General features: G+C 45.1%; 1 protein-coding gene across 1 annotated transcript in view; it reads right to left on the bottom strand.

The window, feature by feature from the left end:
* Positions 1-3,503: 3,503 nt before the first annotated feature.
* Positions 3,504-25,248, bottom strand: part of LOC308121088 (uncharacterized protein) — a 65,907-nt gene continuing 44,162 nt past the window's right edge. Inside the window, exons 3-4 of the mRNA XM_080482156.1 lie at positions 15,669-15,726; positions 3,504-4,136 (exon numbers count right to left, since the gene is read on the bottom strand). Coding sequence (XP_080338282.1) covers positions 4,121-4,136; positions 15,669-15,726 — 74 coding nt within the window. The 3' untranslated portion in view covers positions 3,504-4,120. The remainder of the gene's footprint in view (positions 4,137-15,668; positions 15,727-25,248) is intronic.

The following is a 25,248-nucleotide window of genomic DNA, read 5'->3' as shown; positions in this document are numbered from 1 at the left end:
TTGCATAATATGGGACCTTTGAAGCAATGTTTGGTTCTTTTTCTAATGCCAGTAGAAATATCATCCTATTGTCACTCTGAATCAACTTATTTGTTATACAGTTGGCTCCCGGCTAGCTCAGTTGGTAGAGCATGAGACCACAATCTCAAGGTAGTGGGTTCATGTCCACCTTCCCGTGGGCTCGCCACCTGCAGGAAGGGTTCTTAATCGGTTCTATGTGATCTGGGTGACGGATAACGGATAAGCGGGAGAAAATGGATGGATGGTTATAGAGTTGTATTAATTACATCCCTTTTTCAGGACCAGCACACTAATGGATGAACAGATCTGCTAAGGCCAGCCAGAGCATGGGAGAAAAAATCACCAGGGCCCGGTTGTTCAAATCATTTAACCAGCCGTTAAATACATTTAACCAGCTGTTAAATACATTTAACTGACCGTTAACTTTAACAGCACTGTTATCTTGACGTTAAAGTTAACGCACCTCCGGACCTCCGCTAACTTTTTAACAGTGTGGTTAACTCTCTCTATGCCGTTCACTGGCAGCGCTGTGTTCATGATTCCAGTTCAACAAGAGAGGGATAAGGTGTACCGTGGACTTAACTTTGATATAAGTCAATATTCTAATGAAGAGTTACGCCTTTATGGAGCCCCGGATTGGCCATAGAAAAATAAATAAATAAATAATAATGATCATCATAATTATATATATATATATATATATATATATATATATATATATATATATATATATATATATATATATATATATATATATATATATATATATATATATATATATATTGGTTGAACAGAAAGGGGGCTGATTGCAATGTTAAGGTTTATTGATGATGTGACTTTGATCCCATTCTTTTGTATCTCCTGAATGCACCGATAGGGCGAGTTGGCCTGGTTTTTGCCTGAGAGTGGAGAAGGGGGCGGGTCAGGTGAGCGTCTGTGTGTCTGTGTCAGTTTGGAGGAGAATGGAGGAGTGGCCAGGTTCAGTTTAATAATAACGCAGCTTTGCAGACAGGAAACGTCCTGCGGGACGCTACAATAGTAACGCACAGTGACTGGGATAAGTCACTTTAATCTGATTACTAGTTTGGAAATAGTAACACATTAGATTACTCATTGCTGAAAAAAGTGGTCATAACAGAGTAACGGGTTACAAATTTATGCGTTACCTGCATCACTGTTTATAAAGATTGCTTTTACGCACAAAACACGTCCTGAAAGATGGGTACGCCACTTCCCATACAAAATTTGTGGTCTAAAAAAAGAAAAGTATGTTAAGATTAAAAGTTTGCGGAAGAATGTGAGTAGCAGTACACCAAATTTTGACCTTGCGCATGCACATTTTGGAGATGGGGGAAACTGGTGGCACAGATGGTGAGGTGGAGAATTGAACTCAGATTCATCTCATACATTTAATGTCTCAACATATCAGACTTGCTGATCCACGTAATCATAAACAGCCAAGCTGCAGTGTTCTACATGTGTGTCTTTCGTGGAACATTACTACTAATGTTCCACAAATGTTGCACAATGTTCATATGTCATAGTTTCATCTTCAATTGATACTGTAGAGCGGTGGAGAGAACTGATTGACTATTAATTGTGACAAGGTGTGCAGCAATCGGTCTAATTTGCGAGTAAGCTTTTAAATAGCCGTGCGTAATGCTACACTATGAATGCGCTGGCACCGCCATGCACTGGGGACGCACTGGTGCTGGAGACAGACGACCTCCTCGTCACCCACCGCCTCCAACCCTACATCACTTTTGACTGCTCCCTTACTCAGGCCTTGTGAGAGCCCGATATGTAATAGCGACCCAAAATGCAACAATGACCCAAATTGTTATAAAAAATAATGTAATAAAACACGAAATGTAATAAATGGTCAGTAATGTAACAAAAGTGCCGATTCTGAAATGTAATAAAATGTAACAAAAGTCAAAATGTAATAACTGGTCAATAATGTAAAAAGATTTAATCCGAATTTAAATGTGATCTCAGGGCGCGTTCACATGGTGACATTCCCCTATTTGATGCGGACCACAGTTTTCTTTAGGGACTTTCTGGGAAAGTACGTTTCGTTTCGAGAAATGTGAACGCTGCCCAAACGTGGTTCCAGATTTTTCAAGTGGAATCTGGTCTGCGTCAAAACATCGGTTTCAGTCCTCTTTCAAACAATCTTTCTCGCGCGTGGGGTGAGTGGATGGGGGAGGACGTGACATGCACAATGCATTCTGGGTAGTAAACAAAGCTAACCCTGCAAATCAGAAGAAGCAGACTCAGAAAGAAAAAGGTGGAAAATATCTTGTGTGGATGCATATTGTAGTGAGTAAGAAGTAAAGAGGAAGAAGTAGTGAAAAGGGTGCATATTGATATCTGGTCTGAAGACTATGCATTGCGGTTGTTTGTGGCTTACCATTAGCCACGGGCTAGCCTAGCAACCCGCGGCGGGACTTCTGGTTTCGGTCCGGACCAATCAATGAGCCGTGTTTCTTCTTTACTACCTCTCTGGTCAGTGTTTGTGCCAGGCGACAGAGCCCCCAAACTAACAACTGTTGTAATTGCGTGACATTTTACAAATGATTTGGTCCGGTCTCAAAACTGAATGTGAACGCCACCCGAACCAAATGAAGGTGTGAAAATTCACAACAGGATTTTCATTATCCGTAAGCCATAGTCATCAACATTTCAAGAAATAAAGGCTTGAAATATTTCACTCTGTGTCATGAGCATAGGCCCATCATAGATGGGTTTGACTTTCTGAAATGAGTGACAAAAAAAGTTAACATTTTCATGATATTCAAATTTTTTGAGATGTACCTGTATATAGGTACTATAGATAGATATATGTGATTAAAGAAATGTTTTCCACCTGCACTGCCTTTTGTGTAAACAGGGAAAATGCAGTTTGTCTGAAATGTGCAGTATTGCGAGTATTTCAGTATTGTCTGAATGTGAAGCTTTTCTGAAACCAACACAAAAGAAACACAATGTTGTTGTTTCCAGCAGATTGTTGTCGTGTCAGCAGGGTAGGTCTGCTACCAGTTGTGCTTCGAAATGCTATAAAATAAATGGTGAGTTTGAACAAAAATCTTCAGACAAAGACAAATCTTCAAAAACTCTGGGTTTAGATTTGTTTCAAGAAGACTTCTCTGGAATAATGTTAGATATGGCAGATTGTAGACGATGAAACACGAGTTTGTCACAGAGGAAAGTCACCCAAAAGTTCTACTAGAATATGATCCAAAAAATATATAAATAAACTTTAAAAAAATCTATTATCATGGATACATAGTTTAAGGATCCGACTGTAGGGCGAAGTGCACCGTGTTGAAGGAATTTGTCGCAGCCAGTGCCCAGTGGGATTGGGTATCAACAGACGTACAAGGTGACAATCGGATGATCTGAAAGCTTGATCACCCAACTCTAATAGTGATTTTATCCTGGTATAATGTGATGAAAGAGACCATAGTAGTTGATATTTTAAATTGTTCTGCTACACCAGTTTATTTGATCATGTGTGGTTTTTGACACTTTCATTGTAACTGTTCAAATGATGGCCAAAAGTCAATTAAAAGAAATTGGCTGTTTGAATTTAAAATACCTGTGTGCTTTAATTCCAGCTCCACATTACCATACAAACCAGTCAAACCAATCTACCACATAATGGTAGATTGGTCTGTCAGATGAAGAGATGGGGCTGTGACCTCCAGCGTCCACAGAGGCACTCGCTCTGCAGACTTCATTACAGACTTCATAAAGTCTTTCCAAAGAGGTAGAACTTACATTGTTGGCAATACAAAGGTTCTCCTCATCTTTATTTGATGTTCTTCTCTTATTTTTGCAATGCAGCAATGAGCAACATTCAGTTTCTCCTGGTGCTCCGCGAGGAAATTCATAGCAGTGACGGCAGCAGCGGCAGCAGGCGAGGCAGAGAGAGTCTCACCACGTGGTGGACTCCCATCGCTGGTCCTCTGCCTCTCAGCCGCCTCACTGTGACTCTCAGCCCAGTCACGCATCAATCCCCTCGTCCCATCCTCCCTCCCTCTCTCCCCGGGGTGTGTGTTGTCACTGCAGCATCTGATGGAGAGGCATGTCGTGGTCAGGAGGCATCAAAGCTGAAAGACAGCAAGGAGAAGAAGTGTTTTAGATGTGGCTCAGCGGAACGCAGCCAGTTGTCCTCTGCAGGTAAAGATGGGACCCTGATTTATTCGCCCATTAGGAACTGCTTCTTCATTAAATATTAACCCTGTGCCATCGCTCAGCCCATGCATTAAAGCAGAGATCACACCAGGGTGACCTTTTATATACGGAAACACGAACATGAGTTTTCTTCTCCACTGAAATCCACAGAGATTGTCTTCATGTATTTATGAGGTTCTACAGTTTTGTTAATTCAGCAGGTGTAGCTGTGTTTACTGGTTTAAAGTCTGAGGATGACATGCCAGGTTTGGCTTCTGGATACAGTCGGAATATTGCCATTTTCACTTTAAAGGAACCATAATCTATGTACTTATAGAATTAACAGCTACATGTGTCTATTTGCTGATGGCTTGACATCAAGATATTTTACTAAATTTGATCAGATATTAAATGATTCAACTATGGCCCTTAAATGACACACCAAAAACTGTGTGAGTAATTTACTGGCTTAATATTTGCCCATATAAACTGAATGTTCAAACACATGTGAAAACCGGACACATTGAAGATGTGCTAAATGAGACACATACTGATCATTCTTTATGTATAAGGAATATCAGCCATGTTTCCCAAAACATGCAGCACACTGTGAGGAGTTCATGTTAACCAATTAATGCACATTCCTAGTGTGATCTACCACGTCTGAGACTGTTTTTAAATCTTTAAGGAAGAGGTGTGAATCAGCTTCACCTTTAGTGGAGGTGCTGTTGTTGTGGTGAGAAACGTTTCCTCAGCTGGTCCACTATGACTTTTATTAGTGGACTTTATTATAAGATTCTCTTCGCTGTACTTTGAATTTCGACTTCACTTAAACAATCGTTTCTCAGATTGTTTCTTAAGCCAAGTTCCGATTTTTAGCACTCCTTTTGACAGGAGTTTAGTAAATCAAGGACATTTTTTAAACTTTCTGCAGTAATTTTAACAATCAGCTAAATAAATTGAGGAATAAAATTCTAATGGGCTGGAGCATGGCACACAGCAAGCTCGGTCCGTCGGTTTACAGTACACATAGTGCAGTGTGTAAATAGATGCAGTGGTATACTGGAACCTTCAAGGCTGTTGTAGGTGATGTAGCATCTAGAGGTGGTTCCACGACAACACACAGCATTCGCATATCGTTTGCGTATTGAGTATGAATTAAGCTTCATGGCATTTTAGTACTCACATTGGTATTCAGTAAGTAGCAAAATTTTATTACTTGTACTTGTACTCATAGGTTTAAAAAGTGGTATCGGCGCATACCTGTTAAAAAGCTTTTCATTAATACTGTGACTAGATGCACGAGTACATGAAAATCAAAAATGCAAAAATTACCATGAACTATATTTAAACGATACACATTATAGAAAACATTTAGTTTTCTTTCCAGCTTATATTACTTGTTATTATTTTTAATTCTCTATCTTTCAGGTATGGAATTACCAAACAATTCACTGGTGAGCAGAGGAAGTTTGAGAGAAAACAGGTGAAAAAGAGCAGGTTTGTTGTGTAAAAGTGGTGATTACCAAACTCTCTGATCAGAGGAACAGTGTTTTGCTTGTGTTGAATTTGAAGGAGATTTTCTGAAAGGGTAATTTACTGAACAGCCTGTAGAGGAAAAATGTCTATGCATGTAGTAGTGTAGAGGAGGAAATTATAATGGCTCATGCAGAAAGGTGTCTAGAGACATACTAGCTTGTGTAGTACTGTCTAAGCACCTGTGTGAGACAGAGGACACAGCTGCATGTCTGTGCTGCACTCAGGTTTTGTTTATTTGGCATAGCTGTCTTTTGTTATTCATCCATAACTGTGTTTTAAAAAAAAATGGAACCCTCTATCAATGGTTCGAGTCGTGTCATAGGCAATGCCAAAAAGCTGAGGTTGGGTCAAGATGACCTATAGGCAGATTTTTAACACTACGACACCATTAAAACTCTCAAACTCAGGGGAGGGGCTTTCCAGAGGGGACTTTTGAGGACACGATTAGATCCAAGTGTATGATGGGTGTTTCAAAAAAAAAAAGGCAGGACCAGAGAAGGGAAGAAAAGAAGGGGTCAAGCTCTGTACAAACCAGTCTTTGACTGACCGGGAGACTCAGAGTTTTGCTTGTTTTTGGGAATAAAGGTCATTTGCATTCAAGTCCAGCTTCTCATCTGATTTTTGCTTCGTGGATCAGTTTTTTACCAGTAGAGTCGGAGAATTAGAGACAAATGCTTGTGGGATCACCGATTAGCTCATCTGGCCCAGAACAATACACCTGGTTGGTACTACGACAGGCCATAAAAGATTGAAATCCGAGCATGCAGGAAGACGAGTGTTTCCTGACGGATACCCTGCTGCATTTTACACTGCTCAAAAAAATTAAAGGAACACTTTGAAAACACATCAGATTTCCATCCATCCATCCATCCATTTTCTTCCGCTTATCCGGGGCCGGGTCGCGGGGGCAGCAGTCTAAGCAAGGAAGCCCAGACTTCCCTCGCCCCAGACACGTCCTCCAGCTCCTTCGGTGGGACCCCGAGGCGTTCCCAGGCCAGCCGAAAGACATAGTCTCTCCAGCGTGTCCTAGGTCTGCCCCGAGGCCTCCTACCGGAGGGACATGCCCGGAACACCTCCCGAGGGAGGCGTCCATGGGGCATCCGAAACAGATGCCCGAGCCACCTCAGCTGGCTCCTCTCGATGCGGAGGAGCAGCGGCTCTACTCCGAGCTCCTCCCTGGTGACTGAGCTCCTCACCCTATCTCTAAGGGTGCGCCCAGCCACTCTACGGAGGAAACTCATTTCAGCCGCTTGTATCCGGGATCTCGTTCTTTCGGTCATGACCCAAAGCTCATGACCATAGGTGAGGGTAGGAACGAAGATCGACTGGTAAATCGAGAGCCTCGCCTTTTGGCTTAGCTCCTTCTTCACCACGACGGACCGATACAGCGACCGCATAACTGCAGACGCTGCACCGATCCGCCTGTCGATCTCACGCTCCATCTTCCCCCCACTCGTGAACAAGACCCCGAGATACTTGAACTCCTCCACCTGGGACAAGGGCTCTCCACCGACCTGAAGGGGGGCAAGCCACCTTTTTCCGGTCGAGAACCATGGCCTCGGATTTAGAGGTGCTGATCCTCATCCCAGTTGCGTCACACTCGGCTGCGAACCGCGCCAGTGCACGCTGAAGGTCCAGGTTTGATGAAGCCACCAGGACCACATCGTCTGCAAAAAGCAGAGACGAGATCCTGTGGTCCCCAAACCAGACCCCCTCCGGTCCCTGGCTGTGCCTAGAAATTCTGTCCATAAAAGTTATGAACAGAACCGGTGACAAAGGACAGCCCTGCCGGAGGCCAACGTGCACTGGGAACAGGTCCGACTTACTGCCGGCAATGCGAACCAAACTCCTGCTCCGGGCGTACAGGGACCGGACAGCCCTTAGCAAAGGGTCCCGGACTCCATACTCCCGGAGCACCCCCCACAGGACGTCCCGAGGGACACAGTCGAACGCCTTCTCCAGGTCCACAAAACACATATGGACTGATTGGGCGAACTCCCATGAACCCTCGAGTAGCCGGTGGAGGGTATAGAGCTGGTCCAGGGTTCCACGACCTGGACGAAAACCGCATTGTTCCTCTTGGATCCGAGGTTCGACTAACGGCCGGATCCTCCTCTCCAGTACCCTGGAATAAACTTTCCCAGGGAGGCTGAGGAGTGTGATCCCCCTGTAGTTGGAACACACCCTCCGATCCCCCTTCTTAAAAAGAGGGACCACCACCCCGGTCTGCCACTCCAGAGGCACTGTCCCCGACCGCCACGCAATGTTGCAGAGACGTGTCAGCCACGACAGTCCCTGCACATCCAGAGACTTAAGGAACTCAGGGCGAATCTCATCCACTCCCGGTGCCTTGCCACCGAGGAGCTTGGCAACTACCTCGGTGACTTCAGCCTGGGTAATGGACGAGTCTACCTCTGAGAACCCAGCCTCTGCTTCCTCAGCGGAAGACGGGATTGAGGAGGTCCTCGAAGTATTCCTTCCACCGCCCGACGACATTTCCAGTTGAGGTCAACAGCTCCCCACCTCCACTGTAAACGGTGTTGGTGAAAAACTGCTTCCCCCTCCTGAGGCGCCGGACAGTTTGCCAGAATTTCCTCGGGGCCGACCGATAGTCCTCCTCCATGGCCTCCCCGAACTCCTCCCAGGCCCGAGTTTTTGCCTCCACCACGGCCCGGGCTGCGGCCCGCCTGGCCTGCCGGTACCCGTCAGCTGCCTCAGGAGTCCTATGAGCTAACAGCGCCCGATAGGACTCCTTCTTCAGCTTGACGACATCCCTTACTTCCGGTGTCCACCACCGGGTTCGGGGGTTGCCGCCACGACAGGCACCAGAGTCCCTGCGACAACAGCTCCAAGTAGCATCTTCAACAATGGAGGTGGAGAACATAGTCCACTCGGACTCAATGTCTCCAACCTCCCCCGGAATCCGTGAGAAGCTCTCCCGGAGGCGGGATTTGAACACTGCGTGGACAGAGGGCTCGGCCAGGCGTTCCCAACAGACCCTCGTGACACGTTTGGGCCTGCCGAGTCTGTCCGGCCTTCTCCTCGTCCAGCGCATCCAACTCACCACCAGGTGGTGATCAGTTGACAGCTCTGCCCCTCTCTTTACCCGAGTGTCCAAGACACGTGGCCGGAGGTCAGATGACACGACCACAAAGTCTATCATCGACCTCCAGCCTAGGGTGTCCTGGTGCCAAGTGCACTTATGGACACCCCTGTGCTCGAACATGGTGTTCATTATGGCCAAACTGTGACTAGCACAGAAGTCCAATAACAGAACACCGCTCGGGTTCAGATGAGGGAGGCCGTTCCTCCCAATCACCCCTTTCCAGGTCACACTGTCGTTGCCCACGTGGGCATTGAAGTCCCCCAATAGAACAATGGAGTCCCCAGTTGGAGCACTATCCAGCACCCCTCCCAGGGACTCCAAGAAGGTCGGGTACTCTGTACTGCTGTTCGGTCCGTAGGCCGAGACAACAGTCAGAGACCTGTCCCCTACCCGAAGGCGTAGGGACGCAACCCTCTCGCTCACCGGGGTGAACTCCAACACATGGCGGCTGAGCTGTGGTGCAATAAGCAAGCCCACGCCAGCCCGCCGCCTCTCACCGCGGGCAACTCCAGAGAAGTGGAGTGTCCAGCCCCTGTCAAGGAGCTGGGTTCCAGAGTCCAAGCTGTGGGTGGAGGTGAGCCCGACTATATCTAGCCGGTATCTCTCTACCTCCCGCACAAGCTCAGGCTCCTTCCCCCCCAGCGAGGTGACGTTCCATGTCCCAAAAGCTAGGTTCCGTGTCCGGGGATCAGGTCGTCGAGGCCCCTGCCGTCGACTGCCACCCAATCCACATTGCACCCAACCCCTACGGTTGCCTCTGTGGGTGGTGAGCTCACAGGAGGAAGAGGAGGGACCCGCGCCATCCCTTCGGGCTGGGCCCGGCCGGGCCCCGCGGGCAAAGGCCCGGCCACCAGGCGCTCGCATGCGAGCCCCAACCCCAGGCCTGGCTCCAGGGTGAGGCCCCGGCTGCGCCTCGCCGGGCGACGTCACTTTCCTCTTTCATTGTATTTTCATAGGGGGCTTGTTGAACTGCTTTTGGTCTGACTCGTCACCTAGGACCAGTTTGCCTTGGGAGACCCTACTGGGGGGCAAGCCCCCCGACAACGTAGCTCCTAGGATCATTCGGGTACTCAAACTCCCCCACTGCGATAAGGTGGCAGTTCAAGGGTGCAAGGATTTCATCCCGATACCTAATGGCAGTCAGACTGCCGTTCTCTAGCCTGTAGAGGTCTGTTCGTGCCTCCATGGAAATGCCTCCCCAGACCATCACTGACCCACCACCGAACGGGTCATGCTGAATGATGTTGCAGGCAGCATAGCGCTCTCCTTGGCTTCTCCAGACCCTTTCACGTCTATCACAGGTGCTCAGGGTAAACCTGCGCTCATCTGTGAAAAGCACAGGGCGCCAGTGGCGGACTTGCCAATTCTGGTGTTCTATGGCAAATGCCAATCGAGCTCCACGGTGCTGAGCAGTGAGCACAGGGCACACTACAGGACGTCGTGCCCTGAGGCCACCCTCGTGAAGTCTGTTTCTGACTGTTTGGGCAGAGACATTCACACCAGTAGCCTGCTGGAGGTCATTCTGTAGGGCTTGGGCAGTGCTCGACCTGTTCCTCCTTGCACAAAATCGGTCCTGCTGATGGGATGAGGACCGTCTACGGCCCTGTCCAGCTCTCCTAGAGTAACTGCCTGTCTCCTGGAATCTCCTCCATGCTCTGGAGATTGTACTGGGAGACACATCAAATCTTCTTGCAACAGCACGCATGGATGTGCCATCCTGGAGGAGTTGGACAATCTGCGCAACTTCAGGAGGGTTAAGAAATCGCCTCATGCTCCCAGTCGTGATAATGACTCTAGCTAAAGCCAACACTTGTGGAAAAACAGTTGCTAAAGATCAAGAGGGAGGAACTTGAAATGGCCTCCACCTGCAAAACCAGTCCTGTTTTGGGGGCCATCTCGTTGTTGCCCCTCTAGTGCACCTGTTGTTAATTCCATCAACACCAATGCAGCTGAAACTGATTAACAACCCCCTCTGCCACGTACCTGACCAAACCCTTATCAGAAAAGTGCAATTGAATTCATGCCATACCCTGATAAAAAACTGTTCCTTTAATTTTTTTGAGCAGTGTATAAATAATTTGGGTCTTTACTCTCACAAACTTTTTTTTGAATAATTACAGAGATGAAGGAAGCATTAGCAAGCAGGCTGGAAAAAATTACCCTGATCTAACTGGGTACATTAAAGGGTGACACTCCACTAACAATACACGTAGATTAGTTAATCTTATAGAGCACTGCACGAACAATACACTGAGATTAATTAATCTTTTAGACCACTGCACGAACAATACACGTAGATTAATTAATCTTTTAGACCACTGCACGAACAATACACGTAGATTAATTAATTTTATAGACCATGTCAGGAAGGGTTGAATCGTCAGCCTGTGATTCAGCAAAATCAGCAGTATGGGAATAGACAGGGAATGGGGTATAGACCAGAGGGGGCAGGGGTGAGCAGGGGCCAAGGCGTAGAAGAGGATCAACAAGATTGCAACAAGAGCAGTGAAGGGAAGAGGGAGATTTAACTCTAGAAGCTAATGCCTGCTTAGCCTTAGCCTAGTTTTAGAATGAAAAGCATTATTAAGTATTAGATTTTAAGTTTTGAATGTGTAAAATGATAAGGTTAAAGCGTGTGGCGTTTAATGGGAATAATGTCGTCACAAGTTCAATATGTGTCCTCTGTGTTACTGTGAAAAGATAGAGAGGTGACTAAAATTACGACATATACACAAACACAGTGAAAAAAGGAAGTGGTAAGAGAGAGTGACTAAGAGATTTCAATGTTTAAACATTTTGAGGTTTGGAAATGTGATGATTTTAAGGTTTAAAAGTGTGATGTTTGACATGAGATAGATATGTTAGCTTGTGGTGTTTTCACTTGTTTAATAAATGGCCTGTGTCCTGCTGCAAGGAAAGGAAGTGGCCGGGTTGCAACACATGTACACAAGCTTGCACACAGAGAAAAGAGGAAGTGAGGGTAGAAAGATTAAAGGAATTATTAGATTTAAGTTTTGAATAAGTAATGGTTGACATTACTATGACCTGTCAATGTTTCAACTGGTTCAACGTGGGATTTTGTCTTGCTGTAGAAGAAGGACGGTTATAAACACACACGCATGCATAGTCATGCATGAACATATATTCATAAAGGCAAAGGGCCGTTGCACTCGAGTCAACAGGTAATTGCATAATTGCCGGTTTGGGGGCGGTGCATGGGCATCTATAGGGTTATGACATAAACACCCACATACACATACACATACGCACACACTCATTCATGCATAAGCATGCACACACACACACGCACGCACGCACGCACACACACATACACTCACAGAGTTGACAGTTGCCCTTCAAAGCAAGCACAGACACACACACACACACACACACACACACACACACACACACACACACACACACTCAGACAGAGTTGACAGTTGCCCTTCGAAGCAAGCACACACACAATTACAAGCATGCTCATGAGCACGAATATGCACGTCCAACACACACATGGAAAAATACAGAATAAGGATAGCCCTGTCAGTAGGATGTTTCAACATACTGAAGGAAGAACCAGAAAAGACAAACTAGGTAACGGCTGGAAGAGTGCCAGGAGATCTCGGCGGACTACAAAGATGGCGGACGAAGAGAAAGTGCTGATGGGCATTGCAGCAGAATGAACCAATTATGTTGTTTCAGGAGTGAATGAATAATGATGTGATGAAGATTGTGCCAATGATATTGTAAAAGGCAGGGTACTGCAGATAAAAAGTAACCAACCAGAGGGGATTGAATTTGAATAGTTAAGTGTATAAAAAGTGGCTGCAAGTGTTGACTCTTTTTCTTTGGATCTTTTCATTGGGATGCCAATGGCCCAGGAGGATCACACCTTTTTGTCCAGTTCAGCTGATCAGAAAACAGGCTCGGTTTAGAGTAGAACTGAAGCTTTTTTGACAGCTTCAGAATTCGTTAAAATAGGGGATTCGAGCGAGGAGGTTAGCATCATCAACCTAGGGTGATTTTTACCGTGAGCCTTCCTTTTATTTATTTATTTTTATTTAAAAAAAAAATTTTTTTTAATTTAATTACATTTTAATAAAATGTATACATTTTTTTAATGGATTAACAGCCATTTCTTGGTGCACTGAATTCCTCTGCTTGAGACAGCCCGGATCCCCGGCTGGGGGACCCTGCTATCGGGTGAGCCTAAGTGTTTGGTTAACGCCTCAATCCCTTCTGGTTACTGATTGTCAATATTTGGTCTTGTGAATTTTAAGTTGGATTATCAATTTGCATTATTTTAATATAACCATTTTGCAAGCTGTTTGCTATAGCTGATTTCAGAATAAATATGTGTATTTTGATACACTAAAAAGGCCATAACATCTGGACATTTACAGTTTTTTCTCTGATTTCAGATGTGGATGATTAAGTGATACTTGCACATTGTATGAAGTCTTTCATTGGTTATTTCAACTTATCTGCTGCATTTATTTTAAACAATGCCCTTGTGTACACGTTGCCATAGAGGGGCGCGGTCGTTAACAGAGGTGGTTATCATTATACAGTTCAGGCCCTAAACTGTTGCTCTGAACTGACAATGTTGACTGAGAACATGGGCATGACTCTGGATGGTAGACCGTGAGAGTCACAGCGAAGCTCCCTCGCCAACAAGCCGAAGCAGTTACTCAGTTGAGTTATTCCCCATCTACTGAACCACAGCGGGGACTGGGTAGCCTTACCCTTGAGATGGAGGGCTGGAGACTTGATGGAGGCCAGGTCTGATTTTACAGGTTGACAACCACTGCACTAACAATACATGTAGATTAATAAATTTCATAGACCCCTGCCACCTCAATAAACAAAAGGCCATTATCACCTCCTTAGATGCAGAAAAAGCCATCAATAGGGTAAATTGGAAATTCCTACTGTTGGGCCTAAACCTCCATTGTTCACTCCCTGTTCACTCCCTGTTCACTCCAGTTGAACCGCTCCACCAGTCCGTTGCTCTGGGGGTGAAGCGGTGTGGTCCGGGTCTTGTGCACCCCCAGCCTCCGGCAGACCTTGCCAAACACCTGCGCCTCAAAGTTTCTGCCCTGGTCACTGTGGAGCTCGACGGGGACCCCGAAGCGTAAGAGCATCTCTTCCACCAGCTTCTCTGCTGTGGTGGCTGGGCTTTGATCTGGCACTGAATACGCCTTAGGCCACTTCCTAAAATAATCCACAGCCACGAGAACGCAGCGGTACCCGGCGTCCATCACTGGAAATGGCCCGAGGATGTCCATCCCCACTTGGTCCATCGAGGCCCCCACCAGGTACTGCTGCAGTGGTGCACGGAAGCGTTGGGACGGGCCTCTCCAAGCGGTGCAGTCATGGAAGCAGTGGACATGGCGCTCCATGTGGCCACGGCAGCCAGGACAGTAGAACCTCTCTCTTTGCTGCAGCAAGCAGTCTTCAAAAAGACTTCAAAAAGACGGTTGTGCTCTTTAGGTGATAGCATCTTGATCCCACTTCTGACACAAATGTAGCATGGCAGTGCGCATACAGGGACCAGGAAACTCAGGAATGCTCAGGAAGGTCTTTATTGAATCACACATACATGCGCCGCTGAGAGGGGTGCGCTCAGCCGCAACCTCACCTTGGCTCAGGGTGTCACAAATAATGCACATGAATCGTTTATAGACAAGACAACGAGAATGCACAACCGATCACTGGACAATAACTAGACAATAACAGAACTCAGACACGGAACTATAACATGTAACCAAGACAACACATAAACGAAGTTAGCGGAAAAATTTCCCGAAATCCTTTGCGCCGCCTCCCCTCACTCCACAGCGGGCGCTACAATACTGTAATATCCGCACGCACGCACGCCTGCACGCACACACGCGCGCGCACACACACACACACACACACACACACACACACACACACACACACACACACACACGCACACACACACACAGGACAGACGGAGAGAGAGAGAGAGAGAGAGAGAGAGAGAGAAAGTAACACCCATTGAGAGAGAGAGAGAGAGAGAGAGAGAGAGAGAGAGAGAGAGAGAGAGGGCACACACACGCGAGCACACTCACGCATGCCCACACACGCACGCACACACACCCACACACACACACACACACACACACACACACACACACACACACACACACACAGTATACAGGAGAGTCGGGGAAAACGAGAAAGAGGAGAAATTAATATTTTACCTGCCAGTATTTCCTCCAGCTTTCACAGTTTGGTGGCTGCTGGTCAGCCAACATGGCAACCTGTTGTTTTGCTACAGAATTACTTAATTACTTACGATAAATTCGGCAGTAAGCTAAAAAGAACTAGCTAATGACTTTCACTTTCTCAATCTGCCGTCAGGGAACTTTATACATATTATTCCATTTGGTAATATGCTGCTCTGTTGTCACGGTGCTGTGCCCATAGATGCTGCACGTGCTGCTCCAGTAAGGGAGTAAAAAAAAAAAGAAAAAAACCCATAAGTAAACAAAACTGCGTTACTTACGTTAAATTTTATTAACGAATTAAACGTTTCAAATCAATTAATTTAATGAAAGCGTTGTTTTTGACAGCATAAATTTAAACTCATTCTAGATCTGAAATGCCAGGTTTATGACTCCAACCAATCACTGAATGGGAACCCTGTGTGTGTGTGTGTGTGTGTGTGTGTGTGTGTGTGTGTGTGTGTGTGTGTGTGTGTGTGTGTGTGTGTGTGTGTGTGTGTGTGTGTGTGTGTGTGTGTGTGTGTGTGTGTGTGTGTGTGTGTGTGTGTGTGCTTGTGTACAACACTCACCTGTCCCAAAGCTTTACACTCCTACAGGGGCCAGTGCAGCATCCAGCCGAAATCAGAGCTGCGAAACAAAGAAGAGAAAACATTGAGAAAGTGACATCATGAGGTGTGAGTGCAGGTTTAAACCATGAGTACACAAAAACATGATTTTCTTTGATTTGCGTCACTCTTTTCTCTTCCTGTCAATGCTGCCTGAGACCCGTCATGGGTGGACAGCCACAGTTAGCACTTCCTGTTACCCATCATCCTCTCTTATCCTGTCAGTTGCCACAGATATGTCGGTTAGTCTCAATCTGCCATCGCAGAAAGATGCCTCCTTTGAATTCCTTCAGGTAAGAGACGGGCTTCACAGCTGCAGAGCCCTAATGAATGTGAGATGTGTTTTCTCCCTGCCTGTCTGCACCTGGAACTCCTCACATGTCTGTATCAGGAAGATGTGCCAGCCGCTCACCATCTTCCACACACATAATGTTACTAATTAGAGGAAAGAAAACCATAATCCAAATTTGCAGTGAGGCCGCCCGCAGTTCTTTCATACAGGTTGGACACACAAAATGTGGTGTAATGCTACTATTGTCCTCAGTGGGTTTCTATTAATTTTCACTTAAATATTCAGGCACTCAAACATTTTAGGGGGCCACATGACAAATGAGGCTTTTCTTTGAAGAGCTGAACCGTAAGCTCTACTCAATTCTGCTCATTATTAATATAATTCTCTCTCCAAAGCATGGTTTTGATCAGTTTCTGCTGTCCAGCACTCATGCTATTGCATTAAACAGTGTAAGGAATGCCAAACACAGCTGCGAAGCAACCCTTATGTACACTGAAAACATCTCTTTTTATATGCATCCCAGTTTTTCGTGGATGTCTTCAGACTGGTCATTTAAGCCAAAGAGCTGCATGTTTCCCACATGCTGTATAATACGCAAAAACATTAAAAGAAATTATTTTGATCTTCATAGTAACAGGTAAAATTTAATGATGTGCAACATTATTTCCCAAAATGTGGTGCAGGAGTGCCAGGATCAGTGGGGGGCTCGAGGTTTCGCCTTCTCCAAGGTTGGAAAAAAAAGTTATTTTCTTGAGTCTAAAGCAAATCTGGGATCCCAGTATCAAGTGTCAGGTCCGATACTGCACAAAGTACTTGTACTCTTTAAATCTCCCTGATACAACCCTGAGAGTGTAACGTGACATCATCCACCAACAACGTCAGCAACAGGTTGACAAGAGAGCATGAGCGAAGTCTGCTATCTGAACATTCTTTAATATTATTTAGAATGACAAAAGTAACAGACAGTAAATGATGTTCTGCCAAAATGTTAAGAGACGGTGAAAGATAGTTCGTACAGCACCAGCAGCATAATCAGCAGAGACATTTGGACCAGCAGAGTTAGCCTGATGTCGCTCATTAATTTAACAGCTCAGTGGATCAGGAGGATTTCACCTTGAGCCATGCTACATGCTACATGCTACATGCTCACACACCAGAAATGTTACATCCTAAACATGATTAAAGTATGACTAATATGCTCATTGACCGTGAGCTCAGTCTGTCAGTCTAAAGTACAAATAGACGAGTATGTCGATAGACATTAAGCACTATTCTATACATTCTGTAGTCACAGTAGTAACTAGAGTCTTCAAACCTGTTGGAGGTGCACAGCGTCAACGCACAGGCTTTGCGGAGGTGGTTCATAGCAATGCATATCCTTTGCATATGGAGTTTGAATTAGGCTTGATCCCTTTTAAAAAGTACTGGTATTGGTACAAGGTATTGGCAAGTACTTAAAGGTTAGTATTCACACAGCTGTGGTTCCACCGCACAGTACGTGCCAGAGCGTGCTGGAGCGGGAAGTACAGCAAAGCACACCCAGGCCCTACTCTGTCGCTCGGTCCCAGCACAGAAAGTACAGTGAAAATGTAGGTGAGGTTGTGAACGACTCAAGGGCGCGTCAAGCAAAGAATACAGAAGCGGCCAGTGGCGGCCGACTTTACCCGGCCGCAACTCCGCGGCCATCCAAGTCATTGTCTGTGACACAGCACAAACATTCTCATTGTGAACAGCAGCGTCCAGCTCCTGCTGAATCTCTTCCTCCTGTTACTGAGAGGAGCGTCTGCACTTCATTAAAAGACATGTTGTGTTATGCGCCGATGTTTCAATAAACCTAGTTAACAAAACAACCAGTGAACGCAAAGCGGTACAAATATTTCGGCCAATGAAATATTTTCATATTACAGGCAAGTCAAGAGTGACGATCATCACTACCAATCAGCAAAGGGCTGCGCTGTCACTCCTCCTCACAGACCTGTTCCTCAGTGCTGGGTACCTCAACGAAGGGGTGACGAAGAATCATAGCCGGTGGTCGTGTTTTTTGTCTGTACCATCCACAATCTTTTCAGTGGGACCACGCGAAAACCCATCCCGCCCCACGATGTCCCGTTACAAAAAGTGCAGTGGGCCCACAGCTTAACAATGGTATCGGTACATCCCTGGTTGAATGCAACCGAACCCCACCCCTAAGGACAACAAAATGTAGACAGGGTATGTGTGGTTGTGAATGGTGAAAACTGTGAGAGGGTGAATGCATGACTTGTTTCATAAGCATGGGTTTGCTTTTAGCTCAGTGGAAATGAAGGCCTCTGCTATTCATGCTGTAAAACTCCAAGTGAGCATGTGGCACAGCAGCTGTGGGGAGGAAGAGAGCCTGACCACTGAATGTGGTCATCTATCAACCCTCCAACACAGATTAACCACTCCGTGTGTGTGTGTGTGTGTGTGTGTGTGTGTGTGTGTGTGTGTGTGTGTGTGTGTGTGTGTGTGTGTGTGTGTGTGTGTGTGTGTGTGTGTGTGTGTGTGTGTGTGTGTGTGTGTGTGTGTGTGTGTGTGTGTGTGTGGGTGTGGGTGTGTGTGTTCTAATTAAAGACCAAACACTGACGGATCAAACTGTGGCGCTTTGTGTTTCGCTATCCTGTACTCTTAAACACATGCTGACCTGCTAACACCTCTGGTTGTGTCTCTGTGGAAGATGGGCTGGTTCACAGCTGTATGCTCTGCTTCGCTTCAGTGCACCTCACTGACTGTCAGGGGCCGTGATGGACAGGGGGGAGTGTGTGTGTCTGTATAAGTGTGAGTGTGGTTCAGTTCATTATTTTGTATGTCAGTTTGATATATTTTATAAGGTTTTATTTCCAAGGAAAGAAAATAGAAACTAGTGATCTCTTTGAACAAGAGGACCAGTTTCAGTCGTTCAAAGAGTTCACATGCACGCACGCACGCGCGCGCGCACGCACAATACTATATAACAAAGCTGCAGTGATTTGAATACATATCAGATGAAACACCTGGACTGTTTTGTCTTCCCGCTGCTACAAAGAGATTGAAATTTTTTTCCCCCGCTTGTTGGGCGGGGTCAGTGACGGTCAGTGTACATGACCACAGAACACATGAATATGCAAAATGTGGAAGATAACAGTAGGCTGTGTATGTGTGTGGAGGGGAAAGGGGGCTTCAAAGCTGACTGGAGATAAATTGTCAGGGATGCAGCTGTTGGCCTAGTTAACAGGCCTGTCCTTAATGCAGGACCTCTGAACACACACACACACACACACACACACACACACACACACACACACACACACACACACACACACACACACACACACACACACACACTGGATGAACATGTGCTAACACAAGCTGCCAGCTTCAGCCAAACTTTGCCAGGGACCTTTGCTAACCTCATCGATGAGAGTGCATGACTGTGTTTGTGTGTGTGTGTCTGTGTGTGTGTGTGCGCGCATGTTATTATCCTGCACTGTACCATCTCATAATCCAATAGGTTGGTCCGTGTACCATTCGGCCATTTCATTTTACTTTTGATGTCGGGAAATGGGAAACCATCCGATTTCTGTTTTCCGATTTGATATTGGTAGACACGGGGAGACGGCTCGTCTGAACAAGAGACCCGATTTCTGTTTTTCAATTTTCAATTTCCAAACGAGAAAAGTTTTTGTCTACCAATATTAAATTGGAAAACAAAAATCTGATGGTTTCCCATTTCCCAACATTAAACGGAAATTCAAATGGCAGAAAGGTACACGGACCCAGGCCCTTAAAGTAATGACTTTTCCTGTGCATTTTCTGGACAACTTCAACCTTCTCTTAAAAAGTCCACAAATTGTGTCTCAGCCACTGCAAGCCACCTGCACCAGGAGAAACTCAGTTCTGATCACTGTCTGGCCTCCTGCTTATACATATTTAACCTTTGACCTTCATTCTTTGTTGTATTCATATCTGAAAAAAGTGGTCATAACAGAGTAATGCGTTACTAATTAACGTGTTACCGGCATTTCTGAATGTACACACTGCATAACACACACGGTGTAACACACACAGAGCATAACACAGTATAACTCTCACACACAGACACACAGACACACAGACACACACATACACACACACACACACACACACACACACACACACACACACACACACACACACACACACACACACACACACACACACACACACACACACTCACACACACACACACACTCAGTCATAACATTTCTCTGTCACTTTATTTCTTATTGAAAGGAATAAAGCTTGAGGTTTGTAGTTTGTGTCTGAAAGGTTTGAACATGGCTGAAGCATCAGACCACACAAACACAATATACCTCATGTGTCTCCTCTTCATCGAGTTAGGTTGTCTCTGCTTATGGACACTTTACACATTCATGAAGAAATTATGTGGCGAATGATGGATGCTTGTACAATTTTCCTTTTATATAAAGTCTTGTTATATAAATGTTGTAAATATTAAATCATGCATATTTATAAATTAATTGACAACACTGTTTCCAAATACATTGTGCAAAACATACATTTACATTGGAAAGCTTTACTTGTTCAGCTCATGTCCCTTCATTAGCAGAAGGTTTGTTTTATAGGCTTTATCCTGTGAGTCAGCATCAGGAACGGGAAATCTTCCAATTGATTTATCAACTAAAGCAGCTCCAATTCAGCATAAAGGCTACGGCTACTTTTATCTTTATTTCCCTTCTTCTCTGAGGTTTCTATAGCTTCACAGGACGTGTGCATTTCCTTTCATGCTGGTGATACGAAGTAAAAAGTCATCAGCAGCACATGTTTGAGAAGGTCTTCAAAGACCGCTCTGAAAGAAGGATGTGTGGACACACAGCTGAGCAAGCACTGCCACTCGCCAGCTAATTACTGCTGGTCTGCCACCATCGTCTGACGATCTGCGCGAACATCAGGTGTGCTGGTGAGATTCCATTGAATCTCCAACGATCAATAACACAGAATAGTGCAGCTCTTAGCGTAAACGGGTTAGCATTTGCATGGCTAATGGTCACGCACAGGTTGGATATTTTGGAGGAGGGAAACTTAATGATTCGTCTGAAACTTTGCCCGCGGCTGGTACTAACATGTGTTTGACATGTGACTTTGCAGTTGCTTAGCAACCTCCATGTCTGGACGTTAAGTGTTCAAACGTCCCTGCTATGTACAGCGGGACGCTAACTTGCTAACGTCTGATGAAAGTGCAGCATTGCTTTAACAGATAACTCTGTTCATGGAGTAAAATCTCAAGCCTTTGCTTGATCAGGGAAAATCTCCAGTGGACGTTGTGCTGAGTCTTCGTCACACACACGACAGTGAGGGTTGTGGGAAGCTTCGCTCTCAATGCTGTTTTCACTCAATCTTTGCAGGTCATGAACAGATGCACAAACACTGTGAACTTCTGAGGGAACTGCAGGGAACTCAGAGCCAATCAGCGTTGCCACAGTTACCTTGAAAAAGTAATCTGATAACTGATTAGTAGTTACTCCTTTAAAAAGTAACTTAGTTACTTAACTGATTACTTGTTTTTAAAAGTAACAAAGGTAGATTACAAGTTACTTTTTGTAAGTTACTTTCAGCAGCTGCCAACAACATCCCCCACCGTCTCAACATGAAAATGACAACCGGCTTTACTAAAAACTCAGTTCTGATCACTGCCTGATACATATTTAACCTTCGACCTTCATTCTTTGTTGTATTTCTATCTGACTCATGGTTTCAATATTACATTTTTACTAATACTGATATTTATTCACCTGGAGATGTAGTTGTAGTCTGTTGTTGCACTATTGATCTATTTATTTATTTGCACTGCCTGTTCTATGCGACCTTTTAATTGCCCATTTTTGCCCAATTTAATCGTTGTGTAAACGGACACCCAAAACACAGTGAACGTTTTAAATTTTCACTTGAAAATGCTCGGTTAACAGGTCCGAACAAAGTAACGTGATCGCTTTTATTGATCAAATTAATACAGATTATGTAACATATGTTATATTAGTATCAAAAATCAAAACATGACTTTGACTTTACCTGTGCTACAGTGACCATTAGATAGCACTGATTTGATTTGTTTCTGCCTTGTTGTAGACTTGAGTGAGAAGTCCAGGGTGTACGCTGTCTTCATACCAGCTAAAGAAACCAAGTGAAGCTGAATAAATCTGGATGAACTAGATGGATGGATGTATAGATCCATGGTTGGATTGATGGATGGAGTTGTTTCGAAGATGCACTTTGTCTCCCTGTGATTGTTTCCAGTGCTTTATAAAGAGGGATGGATTGGATTGAAGAAAAACACATATTGAGCACCATTTTTCCAGTCTCTTGACCCGCCAGTAAAATAAACAAGAAAAAGGTCCAGCTTTCTGAGTTTACACGGTTTTTATTTAGAACTTAAATCTGTTTTGGGATTGATCCTCACTCTTCATGAATGATGGAATTCACCCCAAGTTGCATGGTGGTGAAAAGCTTTCCTCCACTATTCAGTATGCAGTCTGGCATGGATCACAAGCATGACACCATAATAAATACTCTCCCTCTCCAAAACCCCCCTCTGCCCCTTCTGCCACACCCCAGGACAGCATCTCTCCCTCTATCCCTCCGCACAGTGGAGGGTAGACTGACCCTACAGTCGGTTAACAGGTCATCCCTGTACATCCCTGTGATTATCGCACTGTCACTGCACGGCAATCATGCAGAAGCACGTATCGCCAGGGAGCGAACACCTGTTACCTGGTCACACTGCTGCTGGCTTCTGCTGCAGCGCACCCTACCGAGCGTTCTGTAGAAATGGCTCTGCTAAATGCATGCTCCATTACCAAGAAAAGTTTTCTTCTTCTTTCGTTTTCTGAGTATACTGCTTTAAATGAACTGTGCCCCTCAGACTGCAGCTACATCAGCACACCGAGGCTCTCAGGTCATGGTGGAGGTCTTGCTGTGATTTTTACAAGTCATTTTGACTGCGGGTCAGTCAGCACAGAGACTTTTCCCTCCTTTGAACTCACTGTAACCAAAGTTGGCCGTGTTAAGCCTTTTTACTGTAGTTTAATCGACCGACCTCCCTGCCCTCCTGGCCCTTTCCTGTCTGAATTTAGTGAGTTCTTATTTTCACTTAGAACATTTGAAAAGGTTTTAATTATTGGGGATTATAATTTTCAGGTTGATGTTACCTCTAAGGTTTCTGCTGCCTTTCTGGATATCACCGAGTCTTTTAACTTTAGGCAACATGTTTCTGGACCCACACACAAAGCTGGACATACTTTGGACTTGGTTTTTACTCATGGCCTAACTATGGAAAACATTGGCCTTGAGTATTTACAGCTCACTGATCATAAATGTGTTGTTTTTGGAATTTCCTGTATTCTGGATATGCAACCACGTAACTCCGTGTCTCAATCTAGGCGCATCATAAATTAACACACGGCTGAAACATTTACTGCTTTTTATGGTGATCATGGCCTGTCAGACTGTGATGATGTGCAAACCCTGGTGGAGCTCTGTCACAGCAAGTTCTCGACATGGTTGCTCCCCTCAAACCTAAAAAACATTCCTCAGTAAAATCCTCACCTTGACTTAGGGAGTCAATTCGCTGTCTCAGGCGTCAGTGTAAGAGGACAGAGCGTTTATGGAAATCCACTGAACTGCAGGTTCACCGGCTGCATCTTAAAGAATTATTACTGGGACACAATGAAATGATTAGAGTTGCAAGAAGAGCATATTTTGCCAACCTAATTCTGTTGACAAAACAAATTCAAAAGTTCTCTTTAACACCATAAATGTGATAGTCTCTCCTACCACTCCACAAGTGCCCGTTTCCTCTCACACTGAGTGCAATCATTTCTTAAAATATTTAGTCAATAAAGTCAGCGAAATCAGAGCCAAGATCCCCCACTCATCTCACCAGCTTTCTGCAGGTTCTCCCAACATCTCAGTTTTCATCACAACATCATATTCAAACACTGTTTTATATTTCCAACCTCCTTCACCCATATGCCCCAATTAGAGGCCCAGGTCTGGCCCACAACTGCTGCTTACGGTCCCACACACCAAGCTCAAATCCAATGGTGATAGTGCATTTGAAGCTCTTGCACCAAAGCTGTGGAATGCTCTTCCCCTTCAGCTGAGATGTGTTGACTCCTGTGGTACCTTTATGAAGCAGTTAAAAACATTTTTATTCAGGTAGGCCTTTGACCTGGCCCCTGGCTAGCTCAGTTGATAGAGCATGAGACTCTCAATCTCAAGGTAGTGGGTTCATGTCCCACGCCGGGCGCCACCTTCCCGTGGGCTCATCACCCACGGGAAAGGTTCTTAATCGTGCAATGTGATCTGGGTGACAGTGCTCAGACTGCCACCCCTGTGACCCAGAAACAGATAAGTGGGAGAAAATGGATGGATGGATGGATAGGCATTTGACCTGGAGCTGCTCAGTGTTACTTTTTTGTATAACTATGTATGCTTTTTTCTTGCTTTATGCCTTTAATAATCTTATCTCTGTTTTATTTTTATTCTCTGTTTTTAGTGCTGTTAAACACCTTGTGACACGTCTGTGAAAGGTGCTATATGAATAAAGTTCTATTCTTTTCTGTTCTATTCTATTCTACTTATAAGATGATTAAATGGATTGAAACTTCACTTGTTCAGAAAGTGTTTGTTTTTTTCTTAAAGTCATGGATCGATGGTTATCATACTCAGACTGAGTATTGCAACCAGTTTGTGTATTGAACTACACAAACTGCTGCAGCTTTGATGTTTGGATGTCTGTCAGTTGAAAAAGGAAGAATACAAATGAGGACGGTGATTTCCTCTCAGTTGCTAGGATTGACAGTGAAAGACGCAGCGACCTTCGACTTCAGCGTTTATGATGCATCACCAAGATATATACACTTTCAACACACACACACACACACATACACACACACACACACACACACACACACACACACACACACACACACACACACACACACACACACACACACACACACACACACACACACACACACACACACACACACACACACACACACACACACACACACAGCCTGCGTCAGCCTGTCAGCACAAGCGTCACACACCTTGTTAGCCCTCTGTTCAGTTGGGTTCAATTGAGAAGCTTCAGCTGCAGAGCCGGACACATTGTCTCTCTCTGCTGGCATAAAGCAATGCAGCACACGCACGCGCGCGCGCACACACACACACACACACACACACACACACTCA

The sequence above is a fragment of the Lipophrys pholis genome (genome assembly GCF_963383615.2).
Source record: "Lipophrys pholis genome assembly, chromosome: 15".
Classification (NCBI taxonomy): domain Eukaryota; kingdom Metazoa; phylum Chordata; class Actinopteri; order Blenniiformes; family Blenniidae; genus Lipophrys; species Lipophrys pholis.
This window is presented reverse-complemented; position numbering and strand designations above follow the sequence as displayed.